The sequence below is a fragment of the Tympanuchus pallidicinctus genome, unplaced genomic scaffold (genome assembly GCF_026119805.1).
Source record: "Tympanuchus pallidicinctus isolate F22 unplaced genomic scaffold, pur_lepc_1.0 scaffold31, whole genome shotgun sequence".
In the NCBI taxonomy this organism is placed as follows: domain Eukaryota; kingdom Metazoa; phylum Chordata; class Aves; order Galliformes; family Phasianidae; genus Tympanuchus; species Tympanuchus pallidicinctus.
The window spans coordinates 7,667,932-7,695,765 of record NW_026294749.1 but is presented as its reverse complement, the minus strand read 5'-3'; the positions used below and the strand labels follow the sequence as shown (position 1 = coordinate 7,695,765).

General features: G+C 41.2%; 1 protein-coding gene across 3 annotated transcripts in view; it reads right to left on the bottom strand.

Annotated features, from left to right (window-relative positions):
• NUP153 (nucleoporin 153) overlaps positions 1 to 27,834 on the bottom strand; it is a 46,674-nt gene that overhangs the window by 15,267 nt on the left and 3,573 nt on the right. For 2 of the 3 annotated variants that reach the window (XM_052697753.1, XM_052697755.1), the window contains exons 2-11: positions 13,152 to 13,368; positions 10,777 to 11,025; positions 9,406 to 9,545; positions 9,195 to 9,323; positions 6,946 to 7,062; positions 6,775 to 6,819; positions 6,609 to 6,662; positions 4,457 to 4,603; positions 3,324 to 3,376; positions 207 to 330 (exon numbers count right to left, since the gene is read on the bottom strand). In XM_052697753.1, coding sequence (XP_052553713.1) covers positions 207 to 330; positions 3,324 to 3,376; positions 4,457 to 4,603; positions 6,609 to 6,662; positions 6,775 to 6,819; positions 6,946 to 7,062; positions 9,195 to 9,323; positions 9,406 to 9,545; positions 10,777 to 11,025; positions 13,152 to 13,368 — 1,275 coding nt within the window. The remainder of the gene's footprint in view (positions 1 to 206; positions 331 to 3,323; positions 3,377 to 4,456; positions 4,604 to 6,608; positions 6,663 to 6,774; positions 6,820 to 6,945; positions 7,063 to 9,194; positions 9,324 to 9,405; positions 9,546 to 10,776; positions 11,026 to 13,151; positions 13,369 to 27,834) is intronic. The other variant, XM_052697754.1, reaches the window with a different exon arrangement.

Sequence of the window (27,834 nt, the reverse complement as noted above, 5' to 3'; positions counted from 1 at the left end):
GATCTCCAGTACAGCAGAACTACATAGAAATTTCAGAACTACACAGCAAGGCTCAAACAGAGTAAGTAAACAGGAGCTTGCTCTGAAGCCCACAAGAAAAAAAACCCCACAAACCTAAGGCTGCATTCTTATAATTCACTGTGAGGTAATAAAACTGACAGCCTTCAGTCATCTCAAAGACAGCAATCAAAGGAAAAGTCACTTACCTGTTCTTGTCCAGACTTTGATACGTAGTGTACCCCTCTTTCCCTTCTCATCTTGCCACCACCACTTCCTCCTGAAGTCAGACCATTGGATGCAAGAGTACTGAATTTGGGGTAGGTCAAATTGCTAGCACAGAATAACAACACATGGGTTGGGGATTAGGAAAAAGAAAAAAAAAAAGAAAAAAAAGAAAAAGTAATCAATTTATTTTCAAGCTATTATAGCCATCATCAGTCCTAGAACTGAAACTTGTTAATCGGAATCAGGAAAAAAAGTAAAGCTGCTTCATAAGTTCCTAAATGCTGGTAATACAATTTTTGCTATTTAGAACATCAAGTTTAAAATAAAATGGTTTTAAAAAAAGCAAGGAAAATGACATGCAAAGTTGCAACATCCATATGGGAATGATGACTAAGCCAGAAGACCTGAAATAGAAGAGCTGATTCATATTGACAATTTCTAATGCTTCTTTTAGATAGCCCGGGCATGGACTGGTTCTCCAACTCTGTGATGAACATTAATTCTGCAAGGATATAAAAGAACAACTCACAAAAATACACAGAGTGTATGTATGCACATATGGGAAACACTGCCAACAGCTCTGATGGAAGAGAGAGCCCTCAAGATGGTGAGATAATATGGCAGAAGTTTCAGAAGCAGCTCAGGCTTTTATGTGGCCATCAGAAGGAACGGCAGAGGTGTTTGGGTGTGCCAGCATTCCAGAATTCTTTTCAGACACCAACACAGATCCCTTTTGTAATGCATACAAAGGCATTTCTCTGTTTGTTATGAAAGCCTTGATCAAAACCAGAAAGATTTCCTAATGCAAGTGCTAAGAGAAGAAAAAGAAAAAACCACATCACAAGCCAGAAGTGAAATAAAGAATAACATCAGAAGTAATATGGCAACAAAATGAAATATCCCTGAAAAAAATCACTATATCAAAGCTTATCCAATCAGTCATTAAGGAATTAATTACATTAGATCACATTGGAAGACACCAAGTCCAGTTTCTAGAAGACTGAAGAAAAGAACTGGTGTAAACTTGTCAGACACTTGAAAGCAGTCTGATTAGCACTGTGACTGCTGAGAGGAAGCCAGATCCCTAAGGCCATACGCTCAGGCTTTTCTGTAAACCAAACTGTCAGTCAATCAGAATTCTGAAAAAAGCCTTATGTCAAAACAGATCTTTATTCAGACAACTATAGCCTGCACATAAGAGTCTACTATTCTTTCTCTTAACACATATCAGCTTCAAGGGGCAAAGACATTTGTCAGTCTTCGAGTAAATCCATCCTACAACCAGCCAAGTTTAAAGAACAAATAGCCTTTGGTAGGTTGACAATAGCTTAACCAGTATTCCACTCTTGCCAGAATATCAGTGTTGTGTTCCTGATCTACAGCACGACACACAAAGACTGGCTTCAAAAAAGGGAGAAAGAAAAAAAAGGAAAGAAAATAACATCTACCTACTGTACGGACAAAAAGAAAGACATTGCAACATTGCATTGAGCACTGAGAATGAAATAAAATGCAGAATGTTTTCTGAATCTCCTTTTTACATGGAGAACGGATTTCTGCAAACAACAATTTAGAACTGTTTGGGGAAAAAAAAACACAAGTCAAGTCCAGCACCTCTTTGCATTCATACCAAAACCTTACAGCCAATCTCACACTCCTGAAAAGGCAGCTGTTGCGAAATCAAACTTTTAGACACCAAATCAAAGCGTTGAGGTGTTCTTGGTTGGTTGGTTTTTTTGTGTGTGTGAGCCAAAGAATGCCCCAGGCCACAAGGGAATGGGTTGGCATTTGAACAGAGTCCTGTTAGTGCTGTCTGAAGAGAAAAATCCACGCCCCAAAAGATAACGTTAGAGTGCAAAGCGCCTCCACTCCAGCTTCATTGAAAACACTATGAGCTATGTGGAGCAGAACTCATTCTACCTACCTAAACCAAGTAAGCCGTGTGGCACAGAGCAATCTCCTCAAGACAATCACAACTGTTAGCTCCCTGGGAATGTTGTTTTAGAACCAAGCTCACATTTGACCTCAAAAGGTTCTGTGAAGCTCTTAGTTTTCATGCTATGAATTAGCAATGCTAATTCAGAGCAGAGAAATGACTTCTCCAAGATAGGAATTTCAAAACAAACAAACAAACAAATAAACAAAAACACCCAAAGGATAACTACAAACATACTCCTGAGCTGTACGCCACTCTGTCTTATAAAGAATCCTTCACAAAGAATCATTCCTTTAGGACCTTCAAGCTTCAAGCAATTAGACTAAACAAATCACTAAAACTAATGGCTCTTACTCCAGATAATATCAAGATGGATGAATGGTTTCATTGCCAGTAAGTAAACTGATAAACTACAAAATATCTGCCACACTGATATTTCTAACACTGGAGATTCAGTTGAGTTGAAAACTAAACTATCTTTACTTCCTAAAGAAAAAAGGCCTCCATAGCAAATACCCTTTCTGTGGATACAGCATCGTAACTGTAATGCTATAACTCCATGGAAAACACAGCAGGGTAGCAAAGTCCTGGGCTGCAGCAGGTGAGGATAAGCCCAAATGCAGCAGCCACGGATGCAGAAAAAAAGGAAGAAACCTGCTTGCCCTTGGAAGGCCACAGGAAGGCAGGGATCTCCAGCAAGATATCCTCACTTCCACTGCCAACCCTTAAATGAGGCCTGGAAAGGGTTGGATCCTGGCTCCACACCCCTTCTGGTCACTCAGGAGCACTGCATGTACCTGAGCTCCTGCGTTCCCACCAGGTGCTCAATCACTGCCTCAGGTGTGACTTAGCATTTCTGCTACATTCAATACCTTGTTTCCAACCTTCATATCCTACTAAGGAGATAGACATGGGGAAAAAATCATTACTTATACATCACTGATAATCTGATTTCATTCTTGTTCATCTTCCTTTCTTTCTTAAAAATTTTCTCAAACTTACACTGATCTTCAAATGTGATTTAGACTTTACAGCTCTCAAAAGACAAAATTTTTGTTCCCACTACTAGAACTGTTACAGAGAGACCTGCAGGCAGAATGCAGTGACAAAGGAGATAGTTTTCTTCATTCAAGTTAGCCTTAAATTAATAGATCTGTCATACCTTTCAGATGGTTCCACACGCTGTTCTTCAGGCAAACTCTTCTCTTTCACTTCCTGCAAATTATTTCAAGATTTAGCTGAACATATATACTATACACAAAGTGCAAACAATGAATTGTGTTGTTTTTTGTATTTTTTTTGCTAGTTTTTTATTTTATACCACTAAATACACCTCTACCTAGTTAATTTTGTTCACTAATTCAATATTCTAGGTACAGCTAAATTTGGGGGCTAAAACAAGTACTGTTGCTTCTCTTAGCATTGAGGATGAACTGACAGAACAGTTAATCACATTTGTCAAACTCTCTAAAGAAAGTAATTAAATGAAACATAATGGTAATAGTACTAGGTGACGGGGAATCAAGTTTTCTTAATAAAGCTAGTGCTAATTTACAAACCCATTAAAAAGGCTTCACTTACATCATTTATCAAAGATCAAAACACAACACACCCTTCCCTTCAAAAAAAACCAAACCCAAGAGTTGCTGCTATGCTCTTTTTTAGAACTCTGTTAAAGAAAGATTGTGCTGGTTGAACAATACAGAGATTAAGAGATTTCAAAGCAGTAACCAATCAGTAACGACTGCCCATTTTCATCTCTTGCCTAGAAGGTCCACAGATTTAACACCTGGCCGTTTTTACATTCAGATCAGTACTGGGAATGTGGTGGTTTTTCAGAAAGAGATGCCACTCTTGTTTTTACAGAAAAATTACCAGAGACTCCATCTACACCAAAGGGATCAAGAATTATAACCAAGCACATTGTCAGAAATCTCAGTTGGAACACATAGCTCACCTGGAAGAGCTTACACAAAACATCAGCATGCTCCATCAAGGACAACTTTGTGTACAGGAGGATACAAAAGGAAAACACTGCTTCTGTCTTTTAATATTCTTTCACTGAAAACATCCTGACCCTACAGAACATCATTACATTGTGAAACCACCAGAGGCCACTTAATTATTCCAAAAACATAGTTAAATCCAGAAAACCTGAACCTTTTCTCAATAGTTCCCACTGCTTTCATGCCTATCTCAAGCATACTATCTGTATTCTTTGCAAAGAAAGAGCATCTCGTTAAAGTAATTGGTTACAAACATTCCAGGCAGGTAAGGACTGCAGAATTTACTTACTTTGTGCTTTGTATCTACTCTCTGGTGAATTTTGCTAGAATCAGCAGATGGAGTCAGAGATGGTTTAAAATACTGGGTCCGACTTCCTGACAGAGAGATTGCCTTTGGTGTCACCAGTTTTTGAACAGGCGGGTGGTGAGATTCCATCTTAGAAAGGAAAGCAGTAATCAATTTATTCTGGCACCCACCAAATTTAACTGCAGTATTTATGGATGAAAACAATTACAGAACTATAAACATCCCATTAGTCTTGGAACTCAATGATAACCATTAAAAAATTCTAAAAGCATTCAACTCACAGAGGGAAATCCTCAGAAAATCAGTGCCCAGAAACCTACACAGAAGTAGCCAAAGTTTGACTAAATCTCATTTCAAAATTGGGCAGTTAATTTCATAGACAAAACAATTCACGCTACCATAATCAAAATAACTCATGCTCCTATAATAGTCCTCTCTTTTCCTCTGCCTACACTGTGATATTTTTCACTAGCTTAATCCACTGATCCATCATTCAAAGCACTAAGCAACTGATAGAGCCTTCTGGGCTTCATACTACCTACATTTTCCTCCTTCAAAGCCAAACAAACACTAGAGCACTTAAAAAAAATGTTGCCAAATAACCTTAAAATAATCTCATTCACTAAAATGTCATCTAACATTTTAGATTTGTACTAAGCACACTGAAAGTACTAGTTTAATTTCCCCATTCAAAGTATTTTCACAGACCAGAGCTGAGTTGTTTTTTTTTTTAACAGAAAGCTCTGAATGTTCTGCAAAACTGACTTCACTGAACTGTCAAACAGAAAGCAAGCTCAGGAGGTATGAGATTTACCAAATGCTCCATCCACAGTCTTAATGAACAGAAGAATCAGTCTTACAAAGTTTGCTGTTCTTCCATCTGAACAGAAAATGTCACACTAAACTTTAACTTCTCCCAACACCCGGTAATAAAATTCACACTGCCTATAAAGTGATTAAAAATGCATCTTTCTAGGAATTACTTGAATGTTGACTAAAACACGTCTTATTTAAATTCACAATTCTGCTTTGAATGAACAGTTTCATTGCTGGCTTTAAAAGTAAATGACTTAAGTAAATAAAAATTGCCCAGTTAGCTGTTTAGTACACCAAGAGCTATTCTGTCCAGTGCAGATCCTTGAAATAAGTGGAATACCACATACAACACTGCTACCCACTGCAAAAGTTTTGCCTGAGCATACAAGAGTTCTGTCAACCATACGCTCACTTCAGCAGGAAAACAGAGAGCCACGTCCCTTGCAAATAATTGCTTTTCATCACAGGCTACTCTTCTGCCAAACATTATGAATCCCAGCATTATGAATAGACAATCTACCTCCTTTTACCCAGTGACAGCTGTGTGCAACACTCATTTACTGCCTGACAACTTCAGGCTCTCTATTGCAAATCTGGCAGATCTTTCTTAATGCCTTATCACAGGTGTGGTTCTACAATTTAACTGAGAATTCACACCAGATCTGTTTGCAGTTAACTGGGTAATACTTATGCTGTACTTTACTTTTCTGTTATCTTTTAATTTAGCACACATGAAAAGAGAAGGTGCAGGAAGTCTCAGATGTTTGTAAACTCTGAAGTGACTGTAAACTTAATTATACATCCAATCAAGGGATTACATAAAGGACAGAAATTAACAATTTTCATTTTCATTATCTGGATGGTGATAATAAACAGAAGTACTCCTTTTCTGCACCTGAATCAGCACAGAAGCCTGCACTAAATCTATATGACCACTTGATCATTACTTTGCTATCTGTGATCACTTCTTCAAGATCAAGCTTTCCCAAACAGGAATTTTAACACACAGCTTCACTCCAAGATGAAGGACAAGACAAAACTACTTTATGTGTTCTAGAAAAGTTGTTCATTTGACATATCAAGACACCACCACACAAAGATCACATAAATGTTTAACCTAAGTAATCTTCACAGCTCTTCATTTAGTGCAGGTAGAATGACATTTTTTTAGCTGTTTTCACATGACCAAGATATGAATTTGTACCTGTAATGCTAACATTAACTTGTACTCGTGCATACAGTGCCACTGAGGTCAAATTTCTTGTGATAGCACTGAAGCAAAGAAGATTTCTCAGTTTAAGACATCACTGGTTCTTACCTGTTTTCGAGAGGAATGGAAGCCCGTAATATCCAGCACGCTTCTGTCCACAGGCTAAGGGAAAGGAAGAAAGCCTAAATATTAGAGATCCTTTCTTTCCTCCCCCCCCACCCCTTGAGAGAGGGTTTCATGCAATAGAAATGCGTGGGTTTCACGGTCAACTTACAGAAGACAGCGGACTGGTAACAGAAGATGGAATTCTTTTAGCATCCTATGGAAAAAACAATCAATAAATTAAACAGGGCCCAACATAGGGAAGAATTTCATTCTTTACTGGCACGTGTACTAAGCTTTATAAGTATATGAAATAAAGCAGATTAAAAGGAGTGCCACTTACTGCCAGAGGACTTGACATCTTCTCCAGAGACTGCAGGATGCGCCGTGCTGTGGAACTTGTCACACCATAGGATTGCACGTTTGCTTGTTTAGCTTTCATTTGCCTTCTTACTGGTGTCTGAAAAAAAACAACATTGTAATTGTCATGCTGCTCAATTTTGATTTAAATACACATGTATTTTACGTCCCTAGGCTACACGAACAACATAACCAACATTCTCTGACGACAGAAAAAAATGCATTCACTGGGAGTTCAAGACATAATGAAAATACATTCTGAGTTTATAGCAGTTGAACTGGGTCTCCAATACATCTTGCACAAGGGATAAAACTAAAAAAGAAATCCATATGTGTAGAAAGTAAAGATGGAAGATGTTATGAGTGCCAGCATCTCTGAAGCAGTAATCAGAAAAACAGAACTGAAGCAAAGGCTTGTGATGAAGAAAGCACTTTGACTGACAACACATCTGAAGAGTTTCATAATGGTGCAAGTGTACCATCTTTAAATCAGTGCATACAACCACAACCAAGAATTCCTAGTTTTACTTCTCTCTTGCTTCTTCCTCTCCCTCAGGAGGGGAGGCTGCGAATCTTTTTCTCTGTTTAGTAAGATAAAGCTCTGACTTGAACAGTAACAGATCAGAACACATTACAATGAAGAAGTAAACTATTTAACTTGCACCACAATTTAATTCAGCATGGCAGTGTAACCACATTGTGTTTATCACACAGTGTGAAGATAGGAAGCAGACTGCACAGCATACAAAAACTGCAGCAAGGCTCACAACATCAAGTAATGGTTGATCTGGGAAGGGGCCTCTGGGTCTACCAAGTCCAGCCCCTGCTCAAGCGGGGACACCCAGAGCAGGGTGCCCAAGCCTGCATCAAGGCATCTCAGAGAGATCTCCAAGGAACAGACTCCACAGGCTCTGAACAGCCTGTATCAATGTTTCATCACCTGCACAGCGCAGAAGTTGCTTCCTGGTAACTACATGGAACCTCCAGTGTTCCAGTTTATGCCCACTGCCTGCTGTCCCAGCACGAGGCTCTGCTAAAAGAGCCCAGTGCTCCATCCTCTTGGCACCCATTCCTCAAGGATTTACAGACATTGATGAGATCCTCCCTGAGCCTCCCCTGATCCAAGCTGAACAGGCCCAGCTCTCTCAGCCTCTTCTCGTGAGAGGTGTTCCAATCCCCCCATCATCTTGGTGGACCTCTTCTGGACTCTTCCCAGTATGTTGCTATAATTCACAGCAAACAGGAAAAAGCAAGCTACTCTCTCCTTTAAAAGCCTAATATTTTGGTTCCTCTTTTCGGTGTAACCCACAGTTACACTGCAAAAAGTTAAAATAACTGATCAAAGAGGGCTCCCAGCTTGCAGGAAGTTTTAAAAACAAGTTTTCAAGGTTTCCCATGCATCAAAATGCCCTTGTTCCATGTCTGAAATGGACTGCCAGAATAAATCCAGAAAACTGTGTTTCAATTTCCTTCAAGTTCCTTTTGATTTTTATTTTTTTTTTTAATAAAGGGCATTTTGATTAAAATACTTTCCTACCAAACCTGATTTGACTTCTATTTTTGATTCAACTCTTGTTACTGAGAGCCATCAGCATTTACATACAGCTTCATTTCAGAGCACCCAGAACTCTTAGGGCAAATAACTCTTTTCAAGAACAATATGAAACAAAATAAAAAAGAATGCTACTACTCACCTTGAGATTGCATTTAGTCCTGCATGCCCCTCTCTGGGCAGAAGTAGAATAAAGGATTTGCAATGCTATTTTAGAATGAACAGCCTTATACAATTTATTCATAGCATGGGTGTAGATATGACTGTGTAAGTTCTACAGATAAATATCAGACAGGTCTGACTACAGTAGCTTTTGCTACTATAAACACAGGTCTTTGATGTTATGCTGTCACTGTTTTAATTGCGTGATGTCATTCAAACATGATACAGTTAGAGGTACACAATGGCACTCAAATGGAATATTTTTGAAGACTTAACAATAGAGGAAATCCCAACTACAAACATCTAGCTTTAACAGTCGTTCTTGTTCATTACAACAAATATTTACATAATACCTATTGAAAATAATTTAAATAGCAACTGCCATTTAAATTTCTACTCTTGCAGACGGGGAGGGGAGAATAGGAGCTGTTGCCACATTCTCAGCTCTCCTCTGAAAGCTACAGTACACTACTTTAGTATTTCAACCACTGTTTCTTACCATGCTGTTTTTCCCATACCTGATAAGGAGCAATTCGCACTTTTGTCTGCCTTGCTGCTGCAGCTGCTCCACCATAAGTGGTCTTTCCAGGGTAAAATGGAGAATCTCCAAGCTGGCTTGTCTTAAAGACAGAAGTGTTTCCAAGCGACTACAGAAACACAGTATGGTAACTGGTTAGTAAAATGGGCACACATTTAAAATGATTCAAATAAATACTGTGCGGTACTTACAGGAGAGAGAGCTCCAAAAGCAGATAAATTGAATGCAGGTTTCTTTGAACTAGATGCAGAATGCTGGGAGAGGGAATGAGATCTTTCAGCTTCTGTGGACCAGAGCAGTGGTGCTGAATTGGTTTTTGAAACTGCAATATCTGCCAAAAAGAAACACGCTGGATGTAAATGCCTTGAGTACAAAAAGAACTCCTGTTATTAAGGGTCTCACTGACTTGAGTTCTTTAATACAAAAAATAACCTTGACTTCAGCATTCTTTAAACAGATCCATTTCACATACAGTCTGAAAATCAAGTACCAATTCTCAACTTGAAAACTGTTCAACGCAAATACAGTTACTTTTCAGCAATCTTAGGAAGCCAATTCTATGTTTCCAATTCAAAGTCTTTCTTTTTTTTCTTTCATATCAAGATTAAAGGGAACTGCATAACACCAGTGCATCTGTGAGGACACAAAGTTTTTCTTGTGTTGGTGAAAGGCTGGAGGCCAGATAGGTTAAAACTGCACAAGGTTTTAAACCTGAAAGATTCCCCAGAGGCTGATCTTTAATTTGTTAATTTGTTTCCCATGTACTTTTTTATGAAGACACATCAGAATGCTCTAGTAGGCAAAGGTTATATTGCTAAATCCTGGCAACATCTTCTCTGAACTTCAAAAATATGTACTCCACAAAACTTGCTGACAATGCCTCAATCCCTGTCTATACTAGAAAAAGCTGCAAACTGTTTGCCCTTGCAAAGCTGTTTGCCCTTTCACAGTGAGGTGACCCAGGTACCCATCTACATCAATACAACATTCATTTTTTATTTTAAAATACTGTGCATTCCTTAGTGAGCTCAGCATAAAACATGGCAGCATCGACAGCAGAAGCCTTCTTTCAAGAAAGGCCAGAAAAGCAGCTCAAACACAGTCAGAATGGTCCCTTTATCTGCTCTTTGTGAAATACAAGAAAACAACTTGCATTTCCCTTTGTCACCTGCGGTTCCTCACTTTTAACTAGCTGTCTGTTGGACATTGAGTCCCTCTTCCAAGTGATCAACCCAGCTGTCAAGTCAGAATAAGTCACTTTCATTTGCTACCACCCCATTCTGAACCACTGTTCAAAATCTACATACAACTAGCTGAAAGCAGGTAATCAGCAGTGATTTTTTTGTAACATCAAGGTCTCGTAAATGTACTTCCGAGCACAATTCTATTAAAATGTTGACTGAAACAAATACTTCAAAAAAAACTAAAAATTCAATTCAATTCTCACTTCCAAAGCTGACATTCACTTATTTTACTAAGTTGATGAGGAATCTGAACGAATGCAAAGTACTTCACGTTATGTAAAAACAAAACTAAAAATTAAAAGAAAGTATGAAAATTACCTTTATCAGACGCTCTAGAGGAGAAGCCACTGGTTGTTGAGATGTTATCATCATCGTGCTGAGAGGTAGAATCTTTTATTTCTTTTACAAGAGACAGTCCAGGATTGCCAATGCCAAGTGTAGAAGATGTAGAGGGCTGACAAGGTGGCACAGCGGAATCCAACACGGTACAGTTCAAATGGCTCCGATGCAGAGACGGCCTTGTCAACACAACCGAAAAGTTCAATGCTGATCTACTCGTGGATGGTTCTAAATGCAAACAGGGAGATGATCAGCTTTCCTATAGACAAGCTCATAGAAGCCAAAACCTGTTTTCTATCAACAGTCAAGCTATTGCCAAGATCTAAGCACAAAAATAGAGAAGCCAAATTTAACTTCTTCCTCATCCAGATAGGGTTTCATCTGTGTGACTACAACAGCAACACTACTTGCAATTCTAAGTATTAATATCACATCAAGAAAAAGTGTGGGGCTTTACAACACCAGGTTCTGACATCATGCTCAAGTGCTGGATCTTTTACTAATCAAGCATACAGACTCCCTCCTCTTGCTTGAAAAGCTTGCAATAAACTTCCAAAATTTGAGATCGTGTGGCAAGTTGCAGACAACATTGCAGTTTATATAATCTTGGCACAAACATCCCATTAGCTTGAATACAACACGAAAATGAATGTTTGCAGTACTTCAGCATTTTTTTTTTTCCTCCCAAATAAACCTACAAATCAGGTCATACCACATGTAAACGTTATCTCCTATCCGTTAACTTCTGAGATTGTAAGCCAAGAGACAAGTAAGCATGTTGGCCCAAGTAACCAAACAAGCTTTTTTTTCCCCTGGAACCAAAGGGTCTACAAACACTGCCAGTGGCCTGGAAGGGGTGGCCTCACAGCTCCAACTTGCTAAATGAACAGGACTACTAATAAATATCTTGCCTGATGAAAGTTCACTCTCTCAGGAATCCTGGGAATTCAAGCGATTTTGAGCAGCTCTCCCCTTGATACTTGCACCAAAGCTCAAACTAGCTAGTTCAATTCTCAAAGCCACTGCTGTACCACTAATCAGTTCTCCAAAACATGAGCAGATTTTTAGGACAATATTGCTTTAGATACTTGATCAGCCAAGCAAGGAATACAGGCTGTAGCACATAGGTGTCTCACAGCTGAAGAAACACGTTTATCTACAATTGTAGTAATAAATAATCTTAAGGAAAAAAAAAAAATCAAATCTTAAACATAGCAAGTAACAAACGCAGACAGCAACATAAGTTAGCCAAGGTTCTACATGGCCCACCTGCTCCTGATCTTCTGGAGTCAGTGAGCTTGCTGTGCAGCTGTTCTTACTAAAAGGTTCTTTCACACAGTTCTACAGAAAAGCCAGCATGTGTTCCCCAGTCATGAAGACATTATCTATTGCTTTATTCAAGCTTACTCCCAAGCTACAGCAACACAGAAAGCAATAAAGTCCTTGTTTACAATTAGATGACATTGGAGGAAAAGATACTTCCTCATTATTTTTGACTCTGACAACAGAAGCAACTGACTTTCCATATTATCTATGATTACCTTTACATGCTCAGACAAAACCACTCTCCTTATTAAAAGATAAATTCCCCCAACAGCTACCAAAGAGGAACCCAACTGAAAGCACAAGCAAATTTACACAGCAGTACTACAGAATCAGTGGGAGGAACCTGATTTAAAACAAAGATGAATTTTTAACATGGTACAGAAGCTGCAAGTCTCTGACAAGAGTCCAAATATCTTTTCAAAGACAACAGCCTAGACACTAACACATATCTTAATTTTATTGAATATTCTAATACTGACATAAATCACATGCACGAGTTCCCCAGTTCGCCATTAAGCTAACAAGGAGCTTTACTAAATTAATTTAAGTCCAAAAGGTAAACAAATACCATTAAAAAAAAACAAGACATGAGAAGAATTTTTTTCCTCTGAATCTACTTTTTGTTTTCAGGACTTCAAAACAAATTAATGTTTTTAATTGCCTTAGGTACTTAGACAAAGTTTCATTCCAGGTCTTCTAACAAAGAAAGAAGAAAATGCAACTTAGCACACTTGTAAATGAGTATTTTCAGCATTTGCTACCTGGCTAACAGAGTACATGAAGTTAACGGATGGCTTCCAAGAGTTCTAAGTTCCATGCTTGACAACCGTATTACAGTTTAAAGCTAAGAGACAGTTTCACAAACTGTTATTGTTTTGAGGCTTGGTTTTTTTGTTAACTTGCAGGGCAGGGGCTGGTTTTAATTACATCAAAACCCTCTTAGCAGATTCCTTTGGAAATTCAAATTCAAAACCAGAAATCTGTGAAGAAATAGAGATAACCAGAACACTAAATGATTTTTCACATACCTTCCAGGTTAATTCCTGCTGGTTCAGGTGTGACTCTCCCATCGGTCATTATGGTATCTTCATCTCTATAATTATGATGATAATTTACTGGATTCTCTTCCTGATTTGTAGATTCATTTGTATCTACACATTCATCTTCACTTTTATTAAAATACTTCTGTAGCCATCCTGGTACGATGTTTTTCACTGATTCTGTCATTCTGCTAATAATTCCCTGCTTGAAAGAAGAAATACTTCTTTAATTACAGAAATTCAGCCAACAGGATGTGCTGGATACAATCTTCCACAGACCTCAAAGACAGAGGTTATACAGCAAACACTGAGACCAAGAGTAAGGCTGATCCTTAGTATAGGACTGCGACGCTTGGGGACGCCTAAAATTCCCCTAAGATTGATTCCAGACTATCTATTGATATTCAAAGTTCTGAAGCTTCCATCGAAGTTCTCCAGCAGCTTGTCAATTCACAAGGCCATCAGGAAACTATTTCTACATAATCCTGATCTACATACTTGTTCCACAACTCCTCCTCCACGTACTCAATTGGAAACCGCCTAAAACAGAAACCCAGCAGTTACCTGCAGCGACAGTGATGATCATTCTATGCACTAAGAGCAGGGAGTCTAAATATTGCTGCTGCTTCTCATGCTGAATCACAGTAATAACATGCATCAAAAAAAACATTGCTATACTCTGAACAGTCAGTGTAACCGGATCAAAATCCAGGAAGAAACACAGCTACAGCTGCAGTATCAGCTGCATCACAGCAGATATGTTAAAGAGACCCCTTCTGATCAAATTTCACTTTATGGACATTACATTTCGGGCCTCCAAACACTATTACTCCACAACTACTATATGCTTAACAGCCATTTCCATTTTGCCATTTACAAATCCTTGGCAATTCTTACGTTCCTCGTTAAAAGAATGTTAATTTACCATGTTATAGATGTTCACTTTTTCCCCATCATTCCCTCAAAACTTTAGCATCCCTTTCTGTCCAATGGCTTGCAGCACTCCCTCTCACACTGCTGACAGCCACGGAGCTGCTTGGCTCCTTATGCTACAAGCAAACATGAAGGCTGACTCAGCAACTCCAACACTGAAAACCAAGAAGTGACAAAATGTGAATGGAATACAGCAAAAAATCTGTTCAGCGGTTGCTGATGTGTGCACCTGGTTTTGTAGCAACAGTCCTGCTCTACCACTTTTCTGGCTTTGGGAAATAGAACTTTCTAGCTGAAATTATTATTTGGGTGTAAAAAATTGATAATATGCTTTGAACATGCTGAAGTCAGTTACAGACTAACAAAATTCTGAGATAACAACCACGCATACACACAAAAACAACAACAAAACCCCACATAACCAAAATAGAAGCCTGTATCATTGAAGTATTCCATAGACGACAGCGCAAACACTGAGATACAAGAATTATAAACACTGATACACCCTTGAACCCAGAACTAGGAGGGAGGTAAGGGAAGAGGAAAAGAGTAGAAAACAAAAAGCCTTTTCACAGGAAGAAAGTCATTCTAATTCACAATTAGACATTTTTCCTAATGATCTGTTATTCTGTTGTTTACTTGCACAAGGACAGAATAAATACCCAGGACAGTTTCAGCCGCGCAGGATACCACGGAATAAACACATCCATCACAATTACTACATTAAAATGCACTCATTAAAATGAGTACAAAGTGCTCAGAACGTTGCTATTCTTCTCTTAAACACTAAGCCTCAGCTTTCCTGCAGAAACCACAAATGCAGCTGATGGCAGAGTTCACAAGCAGTTCAACGCACGGTGTCAGCAGAGCGGCTCCTTCTAATCCCCCAGCCCCTCGTTGACACCTTTTCCTCTGACACATTCCACTTTTTACCAGCCCTAAGAATGAAAGAGCATCGGGAGGAAGCATCATACAGGATAGCGTTTGCAAAAAAGGAGCAAACGCTCAGGCATCCAAGGCAGCGTTCTTTCACTAAAGGCACTGCTTCACCCAGTGTTGCTGGAGAGTTGCTCACACAGAGCACGGCTATTACAATAGGCCCACAGGTTTCTCTTGCTGAAGAAATCCCACCAGTACTGAGCGCTGCCGAAGATGAAGGAAGAAGCTGCAGGCATCCAGAAGAGCAATCACCCTGTCAATCTGCAGTAATCCAAACGAATAATTGCAGTCTAGCTAGACAAGCAGTTAGAGATGACGTTTTATCATCCACATCTAAAGCCAAGGTGGTCTGACCCTTTCTTACACATGGCAGCCTTGCCACCGTTGGCCATGCTACCACCTTTCTGAACCCAGGATAACTCCTTAATTCAGAAGCTGGGAGCCTCCACCCAGCCATACTGCAGAGTGCTGCCGGTACATTCCAGGTTCCCTGCATGGGCATCAGCAGTCCCTCCAGAGGAGGTGTAAGGGACCAGTGGGAAACTGACTCAGAGACTTGAGTTCAAGAGAGAGGAGGTCTGGGTCCTGCAGAGGCAGAGCAGCGAGCAGTTTTACCCACTTCCTCTTATGGCAATTCACTGAGGAGAGGGTGCACAAGCACCAGAGGCCGTTGCCGAAACTCCCCAATCTTCTGGAACCCCCCAGCTGAGCAGACACGAGGGACCTGCCACGTCCAGGGCAGTCTGTAACCAACTGGACTACGTGATAGTGAGCATGCATGTTTTGTTGTTGGCTGAATCACAGATCAAGGCTCCAACTCAAGACAACACTGGGTCCAAGAACATGGTGAAAAATCTCTTTCACTTTTGTTTTGTCTATCTTTCACTGTCTTCCTGTTTCTCCCCTCAATCTCTTTTCATTTGTTTTCTCTAACAGCCATTGCCTAAATGTGCCTCAGAGTAGCTGACTAGGAAATAACACCTGTGTCAGAGTATCTTTTATCCATAATGTCTACTGTTGGTATAAAGCTGCCTCATTTCGCCTCAAGGTAGTTAACTAATTGTAGTTGGAAAACTCAGATTGTTTTGTATTGCTGCTCTGAGTTGTTGTCTGACTCTGTCACCTCCACAACCCCTGCAGACCAGGGACTGTCCTACTTCCTCACAACCCACCGAGCCGAATGACACAGGCTGACAAGGATGCTGTGTATCTCATCCATAGCAGCAGCTCTCCAGAGATCAAATCTGATGCTTTCAGTAGTATGCATAGGATCATTAAGGTTGGGCTCATCTAGACCTCCTGCTAAACCATCCCCACCATGCCCACTAATCTATGTCCCTTGGTGCCAAAGCTACGTGTTTCCTGAACACCTCCAGGGATAGTGACTCCACCGCTTCCATGAGCAGCCTGTTCCAATGCCTCATCACTGTTTTAGACGAAAAATTTTTCCTAATATCCAACCTGAACTTCCCCAGGTGCAACTTTAGACCATTACCTCTCATTCTGTCACTGGTTATCCAGGAGAAGAGGCTAGTCTCCACCTGGCTACAACCTCCTCTCAGGTCACTGTGGAGAGAAATGAGGTCTTTCTTGGGTCTCCTCCAGTCTGAACAATCCCAGTTCCCTCAGACATTCCCTGTAAGACTTGTGCTCCAGTTCCTTCACAGCTTTGTTGCCCTTCTCTGTATGTGCTCCAGGGCCGCAACATCTTTCTTGTACTGAACACAGTGCTTGAGATGCAGCCTCACCAGCTCAGAAAACAGAGATGATATGATCACTTCCCCGCTCCGCTGGCAACACTATTTCTGATACAAGCCAGGCTGCCTTCTTGGCCACCTGGAGACACTACTGGCTCATGTTCAACCAGCTGCTGACTAGCACTTCCAGATCATTTTCTTCCACACAGCTTGCCAGCCACACTGCCCCAAACCTGTAGCATTGCATGGGGTTGTTGTGAGCAAAATGCAGGAGCTGGCACTTGGTCTCAATGAACCTCATACAACTGGCCTGAGCCCATCAATCCATCGATGCATATGGTGAAGCAAATTAAATACAAGTAAAAAGCCACCTATATTTCACCTACAACTTCCAAGTTAATTTCATTTAAATAAAAAAAAAGTTTAATGAATCTTGCAATTCCTGGAATATACTGGACAATGTATGCAATGCAGAAAAAAAGGAAACAACCCAAGAATCAGACGTGCCTCCTTTTGTAACAAGACATGCCTGTGTAATGCTCAACCCTTCACACCAGTTACTTACCAGGCCCTCCCTCGTCACCTAAACTCACTGCATATGCCCAGCATGCTGCCGCACAGCAACTTCTCTGGTGCCAGCCCTGTGCTCAGAGGAGGGGCAGCTCTGTTGTTCCTCACTGCTACCAGACCAGGAGGCTTAGAAACGTGATAGGGTGACAGGCAGAATCCCAGTTGTAGTTGCAGCAATTCAATCAGTGAATACGTTTTGGTCCTTCAGCAGATTCAGGATTAACTCACTGATTTCAGCAGTTTGAGAACTGCTCTCAGTTCCAACGGTTGTTTGCTGATGTTAAATGCACTCACACGCTATGTTCATCCGAAAATAGCAGCAGGAAAGCAGAACAAAGCACAGAACATGGAGAAGAGATCCAATAGCTTATGAACAGGTATTTACAACAGCGCTTCAAACACCATGCATCCCAAGAGCCTGCAGCACTGCTGGGTATGTCTCCACCAACACATATATGCACCACCACAGCAACAGTAACTACAGCTGCAGCTCACAGGCACGCTGCCTTGGGATGCGACTCCAAACAAATGATGAGCTGTAGGCACTCGAAAGTAAACAAGCAGGGATCCTAATTCACTACTTTAAAATGACGTTTTCCGGAAGGGTTTATATCGAGAAATAAAAACCAACAGGTTTCAGTTGCAGTTTGACTTTCAACCTTAAAAGCAGGCCGTCTCCTGGCAATAATTATTCATGAACTGGACAGTTTGTCTAGCTCCTCAGGGGTCTCTCACATAGCAGTGGGGGCAGAGCGATGGCAGAAATACTCAGAAACAGTGCGTTACCAGAAAACGGTTCTGGTAATTCTGGTTTCTGTAATTGTGTTGATTTCAATCCAAGAGGCTTAAGTAAATCCCACTGTACAACAAGGGATGTATTAAAAAAAGAAGAAAAAAAAAAACAACACAGAAGGGCTACACACTGACATGAACCCTTCAGAGATGCAAAAAGCACAACCTGTCAGGAGTGCCAATTTCTACTTCCCTATATGCACACCTCTAAGAGCATCAAGGCCAACTCAGATTTTTTTGTTATTTTGCTTCCCATTTCAAAGCTCAAGCTCTTGAAATATACAAATCAGTAAGTCTTCAAAAAGAAAGCCTGCACCTGAGGGCGAAGTGCAGCGAGAAGCAGCACTTCCCACCACTGACAGAACTCGGGCTCCCTCCATCCCCCACATTACCCAGTGCCAGCTCTGGCGCAGCAGGCTGTTCTCCTTACTAGCTGAATTTGTTAATCTGGCAAAAAGCACATGTTTCTCTGCTGGACTAATGAGTTCAGCTGGCGCAGTGCAACAAAAATGGCTCAGGAGAAAGATCAGGCAGCGGGACAAGAGAAAGAAGCAGCAAGACTTCTCCCTTCCTCTGACCAAATATGCACTGATACTCAGTCATGTAACATCCATATCAGGGCTTTATCGAACTGACTCAGCCAAAATTTCACCTACGGCTTGCAAAGCTCACCATTTGGTTACAGTGGTGCTAGTGCAAAAGCAAGGTTAGAAATGGAAACGTGACATGGTTGTCTCCTGCAGCAGCACAGACGGAGAGCGGCTCTGAACTAGCTCTGCTCTTTTCCTTTAGGGAGTGGTTTCAGTCTGGATGTAGGACAGCAGTTTGATATTTCATTTAGAAAACAGACAATAAAACTTATGACTTAATAAGAACAATATGTTACAGGAATGTCATCAATTATGTGACAGTGGAAAAAAACAACTGTTTTATTTAAGGCAACTGGACTAGTACAAATTTATTTCCAAAGACCATGAAGAAAGGTTTATGCTTCCAGATGTAAGTACTTCCTTCTTATTGTGTGAAATGAGCCTTTCTCAGCCTAGCTTTAGGATGGACATCCAGGGACACTAGTGCTGTTCTGCATTCTGGCACTGCCTGTACATTTCCACAAGGAAGACAACAGCCCATCATTATCCCTTCCATCCAAGTGCAAAAAAACAGCGTGTGCTCCTGTAAGTAAACCAGCATCTAACCCACTTAACACCCAGGTTAAATCCTAGTTACACCAAACAGTTTTATCTCGAGTTTAGTCCACACCTACAGCCACATTTTCAAAAGATGGAGCAATGTACAGCATGCCTGCCTTCTTGGTACCAGCACTGCACGAGGCTCCAGCCAATCCTCAGCAGAAATCAAGAGATGGTGCTGCAAATTATGAAGTGCATATGGAGAGGTAGACACTGAGACCTATCAGCATCAAAAACAAAAATTAGGACTAAGGAAACAACCTGCACTTACAACTTCATGAGCTGTTTTGACCGAATTCATTCTCAATCTAAGAAGGGGCTATCAGCATATTTTTTATTGAAAGACTGCTGCACAATGCAGTGTCTGCAGCACAGCTGCAAGGGCCCTAATTCTACCAACCAAAACTCAGCTCGATTTATTTGTCTTCTCCTGTAAGGATACCCCACAGTCTAAACTATCTTTATTCAACATCTAAAACAACGCATGGTACCAGAGTAGCAAACTCTCACAACCACACAGACACGCAGTCTAACTGGTCCAAAGTTAAAATTATCAAAAAATACACTTCCCAAAGCACCAGATGGTCTTTGCAAGGCCATTAGAACAAGCTATGAGAGTTAGCAAGAAGTATGATAACAAACATTTATATTTCGGATTTAAATAGAGTTTAGGCATAAAATCTTATTTGTAGATATTCTCTGTACAATAAGGCACGATTCATTACATTCATTTCTATCTGCCAAAAGAAATGGCAACCTTTCTGTTCCTTCCCCCCCCTTCACAAGAAATAAGTCCATGCATACAAATGTATACTTTCCACATATCACATCTCATCCTATGCATCTGCTACCTCTGATAATATATTTGACTCCCAGCAATTAATTAAACAATATTTTCACTGCCACTTTGCCTAAACGCACCCACGAGCTACAGCTCTGAGCAGAGAGGACACGTTCTGTGGGTAAACTACAAGCAAGAGCAGGCCAAATCCCACAGCAGCTTCTGAAGCAACAGTTAAATGCCATTCAAGGGCAAGTCACAGCTTGCTGATGCTCATCTCCATGTCCAATGTCTTCTAGTGCAGACCTTACAGATAACTTGAAGCGCTTTCTGTCACTTTGGAGCAGCACTCCAGAGTAAATCATAAACTCGTAACAAGAAGACCGGGACTACATTTTTTCATTATATGTGGTGTTAATAAAAGATGGTTAATAAAAAAACTGCTCTTATGCTCCCTCTGAACAACTACTGAGCTACAAACTGAGCTGATCACAGCACACAAAATCTATCACATCAATCCTGTTAAACACGGAATCTTTTTTGTTTTTATACACCAACTTGACCTTGCAAATGAAAAGTAAGTAATCAAAGAATCACCTTTAGTTATTCTCTGCGCTCACCTGAAAGTAAGCTAAGCTCTAAGCCTTCTTACTTTTGAAGCATCACACATCAGTGCTGTTTAGTATGTGCAAGTCAGATCTCACAATTCAACTAAGTCAGCAGAACCTGCAATTAAACAGGGCAGGAGTTTTAAAAACTGAACTACATTTGATCCTGCTGCACACATTTCTGACCAGATTTAAGACAAACTAAAATGCTGACTCAGACACAGCTGCTTCAGCTGCAGCTATGGTTATATTCTTTGACATTTTAAGCTAATATTCTGAAACAGCAAAGCCAGCACAGGTTCACCTCTGCTGCAGGGCAGCATTCTCCAACAAATAGGGGCAGCAACATATTTCTGGCCATGTGTTTTCTCCACAGTTCATCTGACAGAATCAAGAGCATCTCACAATGGATCTGTAAATACCATTCTCTTATCACTAATACAAAAAAAAGACTGTCACTGCACAGAGATCTATTCAGTGGCTCTAAACAGTAGTATACATTTCTATAAATCTGTATATATTCTACAGCTCTGCATATTAAGTTTATTAACAAATCCTTAAGGCTGACATTATGGCAGTTGTGACGTTACAATTACCACGTCCCTGGTACAGATGAACAGTTCAAATCTTTGGTCGGTCTTGGAGGCAACCAGAGGTAGAGCACTAAGAGGGGAAGGAGCCAGGAGACCCAGCTCATGCAGAAAAGAGTCAGACTCAAAAGAAACTACAGCTTCAAAGCAAAGTCAGCTATTTTTTCAGGACACACTTGCACAACTCCTCCCAACAAGCAGAGCTATGGAGACAGGATTAAACAACCTTACCAAGGAGAAAGAAAATTTTTTGCTGGCACAGGTATTTGCAAAGCAAGCACGTGTGTTAGAACTGTAGCTTTAAGCTCAGTGTTAGAGGTATAAATGTTAATGCACACATTTTTTCCACAGCAATAGAGATTATCATGAGCTTACGCTTACTTTAAAAAAAGATGGCGATCACAACCACGCCAAGCACGCATACAGACACTATAATTAAATGCAAAGTGCAATTATAAGATGAGTTACAGAATCTCAAAAGGAACTGCCGCCCTGAGAACGTCAGCAGTGCTGCCCCAACACAACAGCTCCATTGCTGTGCTATTTCCTAGACAGCGGAAAAATAACATCAAGTCCTCTCTTGTCAAAAGAAGGGGGATATACCTGCAATCTCTCCAATAACAACAAAGAAAAGCAAACATCACAGTTGAGAGGATCTTTTTATTAATAAGCATTTTCGTAAAGTAATCTGGAACACCACAATGACAAATACTGTATCAGCAAGTTGCAAAATGCCTTATGCTTCAGGCAGTCAAACAAGCTAGTTCCTACTCGCCTTGGCCCCATTTTCTGATGACCCATCTGCTTTGGCTTGAAAGGGCTCTGAGTAATCTTCCAGTCCCTTTCACTAACAGAGGTGAGGGAGTAACAAGCTGAAGTGGTGATGCATAGCTGTGAGTAACACCAGCTTCAAGCGCCTCAACTGTTAGCTAAATTAACATCTCTTTAGCTTAAAAAATGAACATAAATCATGATTCAACATCGAAATGGGTAGAGAAGACCTGGGCAAAAGGAGAAAGCAAGTCCAGGCTTTAATGCAAAACTATTTGGAAAAAAAGCAAACAGAACATAGTGGCATGAATGGGAGATCCACGGCACAAGACATCGGTACAAGGGAAAGTAATAAAAATCCAAATTCAGGAGAGTTGCTCATGAAACTGAATAGATGAATTACTGAATATCTTAACAGTAATAAGAAAATCTACCTAATAGCTAAAATTCTTCATTAGAAAATCATTACACACATTGAATAATTCTTCAGCCTCAGATGTGTATATTACGTTACAAAAAGCACAAAGGAGAGTTTTCATCACGTTGTCTTTGTAGCAAACACCAACAGTGTATATTGGGGAACACCTTCAATCATGCTTCTGTAAACACCACTGTTCAACAGTTCCTAATTGTACAATCACTACTCAATTAATACTGGAAAAAAACCATGGCAAGCTATATTGTACGACCTATCATTAAAAATACAATAGATACTTTAAAAAAATGAGTTGGAAATTGCAACCCTACAGAAGTCTCTTTAGCAGGGTTCTTCTTGAGGGCAACCCTGCAATTTACTCTAGATAACATGCAGCAGCATCGTGGAAGTGTTATTTCTTTCCTCAAAAAGCAGCACTGCCCTTAAGATGCTTCCCTCAACAAAGAGGATTGTGCACCTGAATTGGCATTTATGCTGAAACCACATCATGGTCCAACAGCAGCAATGCCAGAGGCTGCACAGCACCACAGGTTATCTTGTCCAACTCAGAGAAAGGACAGGAAGAGCAGGCTGCCAAGCCAAGGGCTGTGTCCAGCAGTGCTTCAAGCATCTCCAAGGATGGAAAGTGAGAAACCTCTCTGAGAAGTTCTTCTGACAGGTCTTCTCTGGCAGATAAAAGACTATGCTGCAATGAAAAAGAATGTCCCATTTTGAAACTTAAATTCATTGCCTCTTTACCCATTGCTCTGACCACCCAGAAATAGCAAAAGGAACATTGTTCCACCTTTCCTATACTCTCGATAGGCATTTTTTGAGAGCAGGTCTCCCCTTCACCTCCCCTTCTTAAGGTGGAGGCATCCATCCCTCCTTGTTCTGCGTCCCAACCTTAGCCATCTCCCTGGCTCTCAGCTAGATTCACTCCAGGATGTCAATGTCTTTTTTTTTGTGTGTGTGTGTCCAGCTTTGGCAACTCCAGTACACAACACTCCTGGATGTACAGTACAGAGGGGAACAACCACCTCCCCCAGCCTCCTGCCCACAAACTTACTAATACTGCCCAGCACACAGTTGGCCTCCTCTGCCCCAAGTGCATGCTGCTGACACAGGTTCAACTTGTAGTCCAGCAGCTTTGGGGAGTTGTTTTGTTCCAGATGAAGGACTTTTTTGCTTTTGTCATAGAATCATAAAATCATTCAGGTTGGAAAACATCTTCAATATATCATCAAGCTGAATATACATACGTCTGTTGGGACTGACTGGCCTCACCTGAGTACTGAAGCAGTTGGCTCAACAATTTACCCATGTCACAGGATCTGGGGAGTGCTAGCCAACCTCATACCCAGCTACAAAAAGGGCATGAGCCAAGACCCAAGAAACTACAGACTTGTTAATCTGACATAAGTGCCTGGAAAAATTAAGAGAGATTATCCTAGGGAATACAGAAGGCATTTAAAGATCAGGTATAGTTAGTGTGGGTTCATCAAGGGAACATCCTGCCTTAGAAATCCAACCTCCTTCTGGGATAAGGCCACCCTCTCGGTGGATGCAGGGAAGGCTGTATAGATGCAGTCTTTCTGGATTTCAGTAAGGCCTTTGATAGCATCCTTCACATCACCCTTCTGGACAGACTGTCCAATAGCGAGGTGAACAGGTTCACAGTGCACTGGAGGATGAACCGGCAGAACAGCAGAGTTCAAAGGGTTGTATGAGTGGGGTTACACCTGGCTGGCAGGCAGTTACCAGTAGTGTTCCCCAGGGCTCAATTCTAGGGTCAGTCCCGTTCAACATTTACATCAGCTACCTGGATGAGGGACTGGATTGCATCCTTAGCAAGACTGCCAATGACGGTAAGCTTGGAGGTGCTGCTGGTTCCCTGGAGGGGTGAGAAGTCTTGAAGTGGGATCATGATGGACAGGACACTCAGTCATCAGCAATGGCATGAAGTCCAACAAATGCAAGTGCTGCACCCAGGACAGAGCAATGCCAGACACGAGCAAAGACTGGAAGAGAAGTGGCTGGAGAGCAGCTCAGCAGAGAGTTCTGGAAGTGCAGGTGATAGAAGGTTTAGCATGAGCTGCAGCGTCTGGTAGCCAGGGGGCAAAGAGCATTTTGGGGTGCACTGAGCACAGCACAGCCAGCTGGTCAAAACAGGTACATCTGCTGCTGCACTTAGTGTTGCTGCAGCCTCACCTCAAATGCTATGTGCAGTTCTAAGCTCCACAATTTAAAAATATATTTAAATACCTGAATGCGTCCAGAGGAGGAAAACAAAGTGAAAACAGGCTTCCTACATTGGTGGTTGATGTCCCACAACTGTCAGTGTTCAAGAAGAATTTGGATAGTGTTCTCAATAACATGCTTTAAATCAAAACATCAACCTGACCTACCAAGACTCATCACTGAAACATGTCCTTAGTGCAACGCTCGCACGTCTCTTAAATACCTCCAGGGACAATAAATCCAACACTTTCCTGGACAGCCCATTTCACTGTTTGATGACTTCCCCATGAAGAAATTCTTCACAATACCCAACCTAGCCCCCCCCCATGCTATCACTTACATCCTACCACTTGTCACCTGAGAAGATGCTGGAAGCCTCCTTGCTGCAGCCTCCTGCCATACAGCTGTAGAGAGCGATGACATCTCCCCTCAGCCTCCTCTTCTCAACACTAAACAGCCCCAATTCCCTCAAAAAGACATATTTTCTAGTCTCTTCCCAAGCTTCACTACTCATTCCTGGATGCACTAGAGCAACTTTGTTTCCTTTTCATAGTGAGAGGCCCAAAACTGAACTGCATCCAGATGTGAAGACAAGAACCTGTTCAAACACATCCAGAGAATGGCCACAAAAATCTGAGGACAGGCTGAGAGTTGGGGATGTTCAGCCTCTCTTCAGAGGGACATGATAGCAGCCTTTCAGGAGGGCTGTAAGAAAAAAGGACTCTTTAGCAGGGACTGTTGTGATAGCATATGGGGAAATGGTTTCAAACTAAAAGAGGGAAGATTCTGATTGGATATAAGGAAGATATTTTTCTCAGTAAAGGTAATGAAGCACTGGAACAGGCTGCCCATGGAGTTTGATCGATGACTCGTCCCTGGAGACACCCAAAGTCAGGTTGGCCGGGCTCTGGGCAACCTGATGTAGCTGTAGGCGTCCCTGTTCACTGCAGGGGAGAGGGACCAGGTGACCCTTAAAGGTCCTTTCCAACTCAAACGATTCTGTGACTGTACGATTTGAGGTGTGCATCAGTAGCATTGCATACAGAGGCACAATCCCTTCCCCAGTCCTGCTGGCCACACTATTTCTGACAGAGCAGGATGCCACTGGTGTCCTTGGCCACTTGGGCACACTGACGGCTCACGTTCAGCTGGCTGTTGACTAACACCTCCAGCTCCTTTTCTGCTGGACAGCTTTACAGCCACACTTCCCCAGCCTGTACTGCTGCATGGAGCTGTTATGCCCCAACAACACGAGGTTCCTGCCAGCCCATTACTGTCAAGAAACCCTAACAGCAGACTTGTCCTTCAGCATTTGGAGGTTCCTTAAGTTTGCTATCATCCAGGAACCCAGTGGGGGTGCTGCACTTCTCTCGTCCCTGTTGCTTACTAAAGACATAAAACAGAATTCGTCCAAATATCTCCCCAGGAGACTCTTAACAATTGGCTGTCAGTGTCTCTCAGTACCACTGATCACAATCCTTTAAGGCAGTGTCCAGCTAGTCTTCCAGCCACTTGGCAGCCTCCTTGATGAGCACGTATTTCCCCAATTTGTCTGCAAGAATAATACAGAAGACCATGCTGAGTGCCTTGCTGATCTCCAGGTGAGCCACGCTGACTGAGCCAGACATCCATCCTGCTTGTGTTAAATTTGTTACACAACGCTGCGGTAGCATTCACGCCGACCCAAAATAGCTCTGCTCAAACTTTTCCAGGTAAGCAGAAGAAATTTGGTACTCTATCCTCAGTCTTCTGAATCAGCAGCTCAGTTCCCTCTCAGCAGGGAAGCAGGAACCAATGCTAATTACTGACTGGAGGAATAAATAACGCAGAGGAAATGACGAGCTGCTGGCAAATGAAGGCAATGTCAGCGCCCCAGCTAAGGGACAATTCTTTCATCTACTTTAAAATCCTCTGTCTGAAGACACCACTCACTAATATTGCTCTTCCCCAAGGCTGTCATGAAAACACTTTGGAAGACAGAAACCAACATATTCATAAAATGGGACAGCAATCAGATTCTACTGTGTGCTGTACCACTGACAGCTTAAGTGAGGGGAAACTCAGCATCTCAGCTAAGATCTTCCCAACCAGGATACGTAATTTGCTTGTGATGCCAGTCCAAAGCCAAGTAATATATTTTAACATCCATTTTGCTAATACAGTTTGATATTGCTGGAACAGAGACAAAACATCATTTAAGGATGACACTCTAAACATTATTCTTAAAGTTTACAAACATTTAGCCCAAGGTGCTAACCTGCTACTAAATCAAAACTAGCAGAGAGAGACATCAAGTATAAACACAAGCACCTAAGCACACTTTGAGGTATGATCCTATTGCTAAGAATTAAACCAACAGTCATACGTGCTCAGTTCCATATGGACATTCTTAATAGATTAAAGATTTTTATAGATTAATACTTTGCTTCCTAAGATTCACGACACAAGAACTAATTTACATTACTCAACAGGATATTCTAGGAACTCTTTGCATGAATTTCAAGATTTCACCCCCAAACCAACCCAGCAGTTTATAAAACTCCAGCCCACAGCCTGCAGGCGCTGCAGACCAAGAAAATCCCAGGCATAAATCAAGTATGAGTTTATAACTGGCCCGTCTTCATTACACAATCAGGTGATAATGTAATGATTCAGGCACTGCTGCACACAGTTTAGATTCCTGATCCCATAACTACTCTGTCCTTACGTGACATCGCATGTGATTCTAAACTTCAACCATCCAAGCAGAGGTGCTTTACGATTGGGACCCACAGAAAATGCACCTCCTCTCTTTCTGATATCATCCCTAGGATTCAGAATCACACTCATCACAAATATGTAGCAACTTCTGCTGGTTTCTTCAATGAAAGCACCTAGATTGTTTTGCTTTATACCAGGGTAGCATCGCTACCAGCACACACGAGAACATATGTATATGTTTGACAAAAAGTAAAAACCACCTGAAGTTTCAGTCTACAAATATGAAGGCCAGTTACCAAAAACCTCTAATTTGAAGCTTAACATAAGCAAACAGGTTTATGGGAAGGTTAAAAAGGCTTCTCAAGTATAACTGATTATCTTTTTCTCATGCCTGAATCTTCTTGTAGGAGTTTAAGAGTACAGGAGAATCCAAGTTCTCTGACA